Consider the following 10,228-nt stretch of genomic DNA (forward strand, 5'->3'; position numbering starts at 1 on the left):
CAATGACATGAGACAAAGTATATTATGTGACCTGCTGTATGAAAAGTGAATTTACTCTGTAAATCTTCACCCAAATCAAAATAAAATTAAAAAAAAAAAAAAAAAATCTTAAGTTGTACTGATTTCACCTCCTTTTCATTTATATTTATTAGATTAATGAAGATTGTTTCAAATATTTTCAACTCTACTGTTGCCTATTTTTTCCTGACTTGTGGATGCAAACTCACCTGAGTTTTTCTAAAGCACTTTCTCTTTCAATGCGAAGTTTAGCTAAAGATGTGTTCTCATCTTTGAATTTTTCTATTTCTGTTTCCAATTCAGTAACTTTCTCTCTCAAAATCTGGGATCGAGCACTGTCACCTATAAAATAAGTCAGAAATACTGAGCTTCACAAAAGGCCTTCTAGCAGTAAGCACACTAACCATTAATACTAAGGCCCAAAAATACAATAACCACATTAAAATGGATCAGAAAACATTCTTCAAATGACAAACTTAAAAAAAAAAATTAATTAGCCTAACTCCAGAGGAAACCAATGTAAATTTAAGAAAGAATTAAGTTATTCCACAGCAAAAGATCATCAATCTGCCAATTAATTAGTCTGCTGGCATAGCTCCTAAAGCATTTGACTGCTAACCAGAAGGCTGGAGGTTCAAACCCACCAGCCACTCCTCAGAAAGAAGGTTGGGCAATCTACTTCCATAGAGATACTACCTCAGAAACCCAAGGAGGGGTCACTATGAATCGAAATTGACTCAATGGCAGTGAGTTTTGCTTTTTTGGTTTTATATATTAAAAGAAAGGAGCTCTGGTGGCGCAGTGCCTAAAGGCATTTGACTGCTAACCAGAAGGCTGGCAGTTCAAACCTACCAGCCATTCGGAGGAAGGAAGACTGGGCAATCTACTTCTGTAAAGATTTACTGCCTCAGAAACCCAATGGGGGTCACTATAAGTTGGAATCGACTTGATGGCAGTGAGTTTGTTTTTGCTTTTTTTCAATATATAAAAAGAGCTCATTCAAATCAACTTTTAAAAAAGACCAATAAATATAATTTGTAAAAGATCTAAAGGGCTAATCACCAACAAAAAGTTCACCTTACCACTCTAATCAAAAAAATGTATATTAAGATTTTTCTCCCTATGAATTTTACTGTGTTAAAAAATAAAATAGCCACAACTTATATCCTTCAAGTAAAACAAACATTTTATCTATCGCTAATACTCTTTAAGGCGCTCTGGTAGCATAGTGGCTAAGGCACTTGACTGCTAACCAGAAGGCTGGAGGTTCAAACCCACCAACCGCTCCTCGGAAAGAAGATGGGGCAATCTACTTCCGTAGTAATACTGCCTCGGAAACCCAAGGAGGGGTCGCTATGAGTCGGGTCTGACTCGACGGCACATAATAACAACAACAATACTCTTTGGGGAAAATTTTTTCAAACATATCATGAGATTAAAACATACTTACCTATCCTCTGACCCAGTTATTTTACTTCTAAAATTCTAGGTAGAATGAACATGCAAAATCATACAAATATTTCTGCACAAAAAATATGCACTGCATTTCCAAAAGTATATAATTTAAGTGTCCATCATTAAGGAAATTATTAAAATTATGTTATATTTATATAATGAAACAAAGAATTTTAAAGACATGAGCAATGCAAATAATACACTTGGTCAATAAGAAGGAAACAATAATATATGTCCCTATCATATCAAAAATGCACAGTAAAAATGACTGAAAGGAAATATCCCAATATAATAAGCAATTATCACTGGATAGGGAGCTCTGGTGGTGTGATGCCTAAGGCATTTGACTGCTAACTTGAAGGCTGGCGGTTCAAACCCACCAGCCACTCCTTGGAAGGAAGATTGGGCGATCCACTTCTATAGTCATACCACCTCGGAAACCCAAGGAAGGGTCACTATGAGTTGAATCCAATTCGATCGCATTGAGTTTGATTTTTTTTGTTTTGTTTTTGGTTTTTAATCACTGGATAGCTTAGTTATAAACATTTTTTCATAAACATATATTTTTTGAATCATGATTCATTGTAATAGAATATTGCTTAAATATTTTTTAAGCATCCAAACTTCCAGTAAGAAGCATTACTTTTAGAATCCGTATTTCAAAAAAATAAAAGCTTAAGCTACGTTCTGGTTACCTAGTGCCGCTCTGACAAGAAATATAGCACAAATGGGATGCCCTTAACAAACAGTAGTTTATTCTCTTACAGTTTGGAGATTTTAAGTCCAAGTTCAAAGTGCCAGGCTCTAGGGGCTGGGTGAAAGCCCCTCAGCCTTGGGCTTCAACAATGCCTCCAGCTCCCAGCCCACTGAAGCTAGAGGCTTTTCTTCACTCAGACAGCTGTTGGCTGCTGAGACTGCCAAGCCCAAGGTTGACAAGTAAAAAGGCACAGTCCCGATGTTACCAAACCACACGGCAGGCCATTAATTCAAGTCCACTGTAAGTCCCCAGGTCGGCAGAGTATGGCAGGCTGCTGAACCAAGACACAGCTACATGCAGGGTCCAAGCATGCCATAAGCTAGAGACCATTCTCCAGGGCTTCTGCTTCAATACAGGAAGCAGACCACATTCCCTAAGGCAGCTAGCTACTCAGCTGCTCACAGTAGATTCCACCATGTTGTTGATTACCAGTCTCATCATGAGGAATACTACATCTAGCTGCCCAGCCACTCAACCAGGCCCGGCCAAGTTGACACATAAACTGAGCTACCACAAGCTATAATTTATATTAAAATATTTATGCTAACCTAGCCATTCAGAATATGTAACAATATAATGGAAGGAAGCTTTTCAATATGTTGTTATTGTTGTTATGTGCCATGGAGTCGGACCTGACTCATAGCGACCTCTCCTTGGGTTTCCAAGGCAGTATCACTACGGAAGTAGATTGCCCAACCTTCCTTCTGAGGAGTGGCTGGTGGGTGTGAATCGCCAGGCTTTTGCTTAGCAGTCAAGTGCCTTAGGCACAAAAAAAAGCCCATCATATCAAATGAATACTATATAGTCATTGAAAGGCATGAGGTAAATGTGTATGTTACAATAATCTTCAGAACTGATCATAAGCAAAGTGCAAAACAGTATATAAAAGCATGCTTTCATTTGTGCAAAAGAGGGGAGGATTATACACACACTTCTATATGTACATTTTTATATGTATGAGATATTTTTACAATACACAAGCAAAATGGTAATGGTGACACCTCTAAGGCGGGCCTAGATGCCAAGGTCTGAGGAAGGAAAGAAATTTAGTTTTTACTGTATTCCCTTCATGGTCATGCCTGGCAAGTTAATACACAAGGTGGTAAAAATTTTTTAAATTCTAATTAAAAAAAGCAGACACACAAAGGTCCACCCCATAGTAACACAAAGTGTAAGTTAGGTACTCTGTGCTTGTACAAGAAACTTAAATATTATCTCACTTTATAATAAAGTAATTCACCATTGTTGTTGTTATGTGCCGTCGAGTCGGCCCGGACTCATAGCGACCCCTCCTTGGGTTTCCGAGGCAGTTATCACTACGGAAGTAGGATAGCCCAACCTTCCTTCCGAGGAGTGGCTGGTGGGTTTGAACCACCAGCCTTCTGGTTAGCAGTCAAGTGCCTTAGCCACTATGCTACCAGAGCTCCTAAAGCCATGGAAATGCTAAGACTCAGGCTTAAGTATGAAAAATTTGAAAGCCATTAATTTAAATCTCTTATACTAGTGAGTATTACATTACTTAGCTCCACAAAGTAAGTAAAATTTTTAAAAATCACCAACTACTTTGACTTATACTGAGCAACCGGAAAGCTTAAGATTTTAAGCATTTTCTTTGACAATGTAATGATAAATGTTAAATTTATAACATTCTGATAATGTATTTTATAATGTTTTGACTTACCAGGTGGTTGGTCTTGACTTATGTTGTTGGGTTCACTTTCCAAATGTGAATCTGACTTTGGTTTTGGTTTCAGAGAAGGGAAGAATTTCATCACAAGCTCTGATGTAGGGGGAGGACTTAAGTGTTCTCTTTTTTTGACTGGGGCAATCTTTCTTTTTATTGTTTTGTCCAGTACATATATTTCACTCTTATTAGGGTAGCTTGACTGAGGAGTCCCATAAAGAGCTTCATTCTCAGAAATAACATCATGTTTACATGAATTCTCTTCAAAGTCAGTCCAAGTTCTTTCATCATCAAAGTCAATTTTACTTATACTTATGGATGAGGTTTTACTTGAGGACTCAGAAACTTTATTTTTCATATTTTCTATGGTAATAGACTCATCACTACTATAATCTTTAACAGACAAATCTAGATCAACATCTCTACTTTTATCTGTTCCTTGAGTTCCAGTGTCACAGACATCTGGACTATTTTCTCTGCTGCTGAAAGACCTTTCTTTATCTCCAGTTGATGGTTTTATGGTGACATAAAGTTTTTCCTCAAAATCAACACTACTATCACTGTTCTGAACACCTTCATCATCACTTGCATTCCATCCAGTTTTATTGTCAGAAATCTTCATGAAAACTGCTTTCCTACTGATTTCATAGGATTGTTTCTTCAATCCAGTGGGTGATGATACTGAATCAAATTGTTTGGGTGTGGCACACTCACTCTTATTTTCATATTGGTCAAGATTCTCAGTTTGCTTACACTGACTAATAAGATCCATTGTATTTGTCGTCTTCTGCTGCACAACTTTGACAGGAGTAGATGCTATCTGGTGACCTTTGCAAATCTGCTGATCCCTTTCTAAGATTTTCAGCACAAATGAAGAATTACTAGAAAATGATATTTCATCAGCAGCTTGTTCTAAAAACAAAAATTCATCTAATTCCAAATTTTCCTTTTCCTTTTCTCGTTCCCAATTTTCTAACTTTTTCCAAACGGAAACATCAAAAGAAGACTCTGACTCTTTTAAAGTCTCACCTATCAGGCTCTTAGAAGCCATGCAGTTAACCAGCCCTGTCAGAATAGGAAATTTTTCTTTATCTTGTGTCTTATTCCAGATTTTACACCCAGTATCACAAAGTTTAGTACACTCGACTACATTTTCTTTATTATTAGATTCAACTATTTTTTCTGATTTGATCTGGTTTCTAAATTGTCCATCACATTTCTTTCCTGTCTGTATTTTCAACCCCACTGGAGAAAGACTTTTTCTATTACTCTTAAGCAGTTTTGGCTTCTGACTGAATGCAACAGGACCACTCTTGGTTCTAGCTTTACTATTTTTCTTAACAGTAGGGTTCTCTGTACATGGTCCTTTATTTATAAGAGCAGTTTTCCGTTGGAATTGTTGTCTGTCTACTTTAAACTGAGGTTGGTCCTCTGAAGTGCTCTGATTAGTGACTAATTTACTGTCTTTTCCTTTCTGAAAGTTAGATTTAGCATTAGTAAACCTAGCTAAACCTTCTCCTCTTTTTAAGAATGGTTGCTTTGGTTTCACTTTGATTAACAAAGATCCTTCTGCTTCCTAAAATAAAAGAATGATATATGAATTAATTCTCATATTTCTTATATATTACTGGTATACTTAAGTAATCTCAAAGTTTTATTGTGTTTTGTCTTTCTTCTTATAATTATATTCTGTTGGGAATTCTCTCCTATAATCTTTTTTTAAAAATTGTGATAAAACATATATAACTAAACATTTGCCAGTTCAACAATGTTTACATATACAAATCAGTAACACTGATTAGATTTATCAGGTGCAACAATTACCAATTCAAAATTATTTTTAAAGCAAATTATAAATTCTCTAACACCTTGGAATAAATCACTTAATAGAGTTGAAATGCTAACCCTTAGCTGTTTTTGTTTCAGTTCTTGTTCTTCCAACTGAATTTGTTCTTCCAAGTAATCTTCAAATGTCTGTTTCCTTTCTCTAATAGCAGCTTTAATAGGTCTAATAGAAAATAAAGAACACAGTTATTTAATGGGAAAATGATGATTTGATAACTATTTTATACTTGTTGCTGTTGTTGTGTGCTGTCAAGTCGACCCTGACTCATAGAGACCCCTCCTTGGGTTGCCATGGCAGTATCACTACGGAAGTAGACTGCCCAACCTTCCTTCCAAGGATTTTATACTTAGTGTTCCTGATAATGATACCCCTGACTTCACTGAGAAGTACTCTTTTTCAAAGTCAGGGTCACCCTTTGAGAATCTAGTGAAAGCTACAATCCTCCTCCATGCCTCAAAATACAAATACATCCTACTTTACATAAGATTTACGGGTATTAAAGGATTCTTCTGAAACCCATCTACTGACTACCTTAACTTTTGGAGTAAGTAGAGCAACAATCAGAAAGGTTATTTTGCCCATATCATAGCACATATTAAAATATCTTAAATACATAAAAACTAATAAATAACCTCAATATAGATATTTTATCTTTGTCATTAGTTTTTATTCTATAGCTAGACTAATTATGCAATAATTAGTTACAAATGATATTTAAATGTGAGATTCCAATACTTAATTTTTCTCTTAAATAAGATTTACCTATTTGAGAAAATACTCATTCTTATCCAGATGTTTTTCTTAAGTGAAAACACCTTCCACAATTTTCCCATTATAATGTCAAAGCTATTTTAACTTATGTATCTCTCCAACCTCTTTATTTTGCTGACAGTATTTGATATATCTGCAATCTTTATAGTTAAAAGTATATTCAAATGAAAATAAGAAAATTGTGGATGTTTCAAACAAACATAATAAAGGCTGGCTATTATACTATCATATTTCTTAACAACATGGATGTACCTTTCTTCAATATTAACCACTTCTGAGGAATCACCATTTTTTTTAAAGTTTGTATCGTTCCCTTCCTGAATTTGTTCAGTGATTTTCTCCAAACACGATAAAATATCTTCTCCTAAGATAAAAATTAGGAACATTTTAGTTCAAGAAAAGCAGATTAAAATCTTGTAACTCGAGCATTTTACAATACCGTGCTAGAAAATTTTCTAATTATAAGTAATGTAGGGCAAAGATTTTAGAACTCTCAAGGATTCATTTAATCTGATAAAGAAAAATTACAAATCCCCAATAAGACAATTGACATTCTTCAAAAAGTTTAATGCTATGGAAAAAAAGTGGGACCTTTTCCAGATTGAAAAAGACTAGAGAGTTATAAAAACCAAATGTAATGTATGAACTGTGACTGAATCCTGGTTTTTAAAAAAACAACTATAAAAAACATTTTTGGGATAATGAGGAAATTTCAAAATGGACTGGCTATTAAAGAGGTGTTATTTTACTTAGATATAATAACAGTATTGTGGTTATGTAGAATAATGTTCTAATTTTAATTGATGCATGCTGAAAATGTGGGAATTAAGTGACATAATTTGTACATACTATTTTCAATAAAATATATAACTGTAAACATATAAATATAGGTATAGTTATAGATATAAATATATATAAAGTAAATATCACAAACTAGTAACTGTTAAATCTGGGTGGTAATCATTGCAGTTGTCTTTCCATTTTTCTGGATATATGATATTTTACAAAATAAAAGGCTAAGTGACTGGTACACCATGCAATCCTCAGCCTGTATGACTATGAGACCAGAAGAACTAGATGGTACCCAGCTATCACTGCCAACCACTCAGAGGTGGATCTATGTAGGAGGATCCTGGATAGAGTGGGAGAACAATGTAGGAACAAAACCCAAACTCATTAGGAAAAAAAATAAAATAAAAAGGGACCAGGTTTGCTGGTCTGATAGAGCCTGATGGAGCCACTGAGACTATGGCCCCTAGCTGCCCTTCAGGTCTGCAACTGAGCCCACTCCCATGGCTTCCGGCCAAACAAAAGACAGGCATATGAGCTGAACATTTACATCAGGTAGATACACTCCTTGGAGAGATCGATCATGGGAGAAGAGAGGGGAGACAGTACAGGGGGCAGGAATGCATGGGAGAGAAGGACACAGGGAATAGGTAACTATGGGGAAGAAGTGGGAGCTGTTGCATCGTGGGAAATTGCTGTCAATGTCATGAGACAAAGTGTATGTGAGCTGCTGTACAGAAAGTGAATTTGCTTTGTAAACTTTTACTCAAATCACAATAAACATTTAAAAAATAAAAGGCTAGGGGAGTATATTATTTAAAAAGACACTCGACCTTTCCATATCAAAGAATTAACTTTAAATTAGGAATCAGGTATTATAAACAAAGGTGTCCCAATTTTAAGTAATAAGTTATTCATTCTTATTTGTACTCTTCTGTAACTTAAATTACTCAAAAGAACACATTCATGAAAGCACATTTTTAATATAAAAAATACTGGACACAACTTTGTCCTACCACAAAGAACATTAAATATTGGTATATAACTTGATAAACAGCATGTTGTTGTTCTTATGTGCCATCGAGTCGGACCCGACTCATAGCGACCACTCTTTGGGTTTCCAAGGCAGTATCATTATGGAAGTAGATTGCCCAACCTTCCTTCTGAGGAGTGGCTGGGGAGTTTGAACCGCCAGCCTTCTGGTTAGCAGTCAAGTGTCTTAGGCACTACACTACCAGAGCTCCTGATGAACAGCACATCACCATTAAAATTAAAGTTCAGAAGAGTACAGAACGTATCACAAGCATTTCCACTGTTGAACAGGAAAAGAACACAATATTACAGACAACCCCTGAGTTACAGAAGGAAGACTAGGCAATCTACTTCTGTGAAGATTTACCGCCTCAGAAACCCAAAGGGGGTCACTATGAGTTGGAATTGACTCAATGGCAGTGAGTTTGATTTTTGGCTTTCCCTGGGTTACAAATGACATCCATTCCTGTCATTAAGAATTGCAGGTAAGTGACCACTATTGTAAAAAGTCAATGAAAGGGTTTCACACAAAAAGAAATATTCTTTGATGGTTAGCAGGGGTAGGAGGGGGAGAGAGGATAAAATACTAACTAGATGATACATACTATCACTGACCAGCTCTGTGGTATTGGCCAAATTCTCTAAGCTTCAGTTGTCTCATCTGTAAAATGGAGCTAGTAATTGTTGTTGTTGTTGTTATGTGCCGTCGAGTCGGTCCCGACTCATAGCGACCCCTCCTTGGGTTTCCGAGGCAGTATCACTACGGAAGTAGGATTGCCCAACCTTCCTTCCGAGGAGTGGCTGGTGGGTTTGAACCGCCAGCCGTCTGGTTAGCAGGCAAGTGTCTTAGCCACTATGCTACCAGAGCTCCTAATAGAACTAATAATAGAACTAATAGAACTGTGTAAATTAAATGAAATGGAAGTACTTAGAAAACACCCTTTAAGACCATTCTAATTAATTCCTCTGTTAGAAAATAAAAGTTCTACTCCAAAACCATGAAGGAAAGGAGTGAAAAAGAGCCTTAAGAATTACTGGCTCACTTCACATAAAGGGAAAACGAGGCCCTGTGAGGGAAAAACACTTGTCCCAGGTCACACAGCAAACCAGAGGCAACTCCAGTATGGAAACCCAGTACAGGACACCTAGCACAGAGTTTATTATTCCATATCATGAGCCACATGGGAATTTAAAAAAAAAGAAAAGGTTCTTATTTACCTTTACTTTAGTGCAAGAAATGGCTGGAAGCCTTTTCAATGATTTAAAAGCTCCATGAGCAGCAAATGAAGGTGATTAATTCAATTAAGAATTTGGTGGCCACTTTGAAATGTGTGTGGTTCTCCACAGTCCTGCTAATAATCCAATTTCACACATCAGACTCTTCAAAGGGCTCACTATGCTATTTCCAAGTCTCCCATTCTAGGGCTTCAACTCATCATTTTTTCCTGGTTACTGTGACATTTTTTCCAGTTACTGTGACAAATCACCCAAAATTCCTGTCCCTGTTAAGTTTCATCAGCCATCCCTGTTAAGTTTCATCAGCCATGACAGAACCAGTTTGAAACCCTGCATTAAATGGCAAGTAGGAGATGTCCGTTAGTCGGACGTTCGTAACCCAAAGACTGCCTGTATCATATAATGATATTATTTAAATAAATAAAGGTTAGAATAGGACTGAAAAAAAATACACCAAAATTGCTAACAGAGTTCAATTTGTTTACACCATCAAAAGCTGAGTGCCAGTTATATGCCAGGAACATGGTTGTTGTTGTTGTTGTTAAGTGCTGTCGAGTCAGCCCCGACTCATAGCGACCCCTCCTTGGGTTTCCAAGGCAGTATCACTACAGAAGTAGATTGCCCAACCTTCCTTCTGAGG

General features: G+C 36.4%; 1 protein-coding gene across 1 annotated transcript in view; it reads right to left on the reverse strand.

Moving 5' to 3' along the window:
• The window catches only part of CENPJ (centromere protein J), a 117,644-nt gene that overhangs the window by 96,643 nt on the left and 10,773 nt on the right, over positions 1 to 10,228 (reverse strand). The window contains exons 4-7 of the mRNA XM_042782989.1: positions 6,784 to 6,895; positions 5,820 to 5,922; positions 3,912 to 5,490; positions 228 to 360 (exon numbers count right to left, since the gene is read on the reverse strand). Of these exons, the coding sequence (XP_042638923.1) occupies positions 228 to 360; positions 3,912 to 5,490; positions 5,820 to 5,922; positions 6,784 to 6,895 (1,927 nt within the window). The remainder of the gene's footprint in view (positions 1 to 227; positions 361 to 3,911; positions 5,491 to 5,819; positions 5,923 to 6,783; positions 6,896 to 10,228) is intronic.

Source organism: Orycteropus afer, unplaced genomic scaffold (assembly GCF_000298275.1).
Source record: "Orycteropus afer afer isolate SDZICR_OR568_19922 unplaced genomic scaffold, OryAfe1.0 scaffold00561, whole genome shotgun sequence".
NCBI lineage: Eukaryota > Metazoa > Chordata > Mammalia > Tubulidentata > Orycteropodidae > Orycteropus > Orycteropus afer.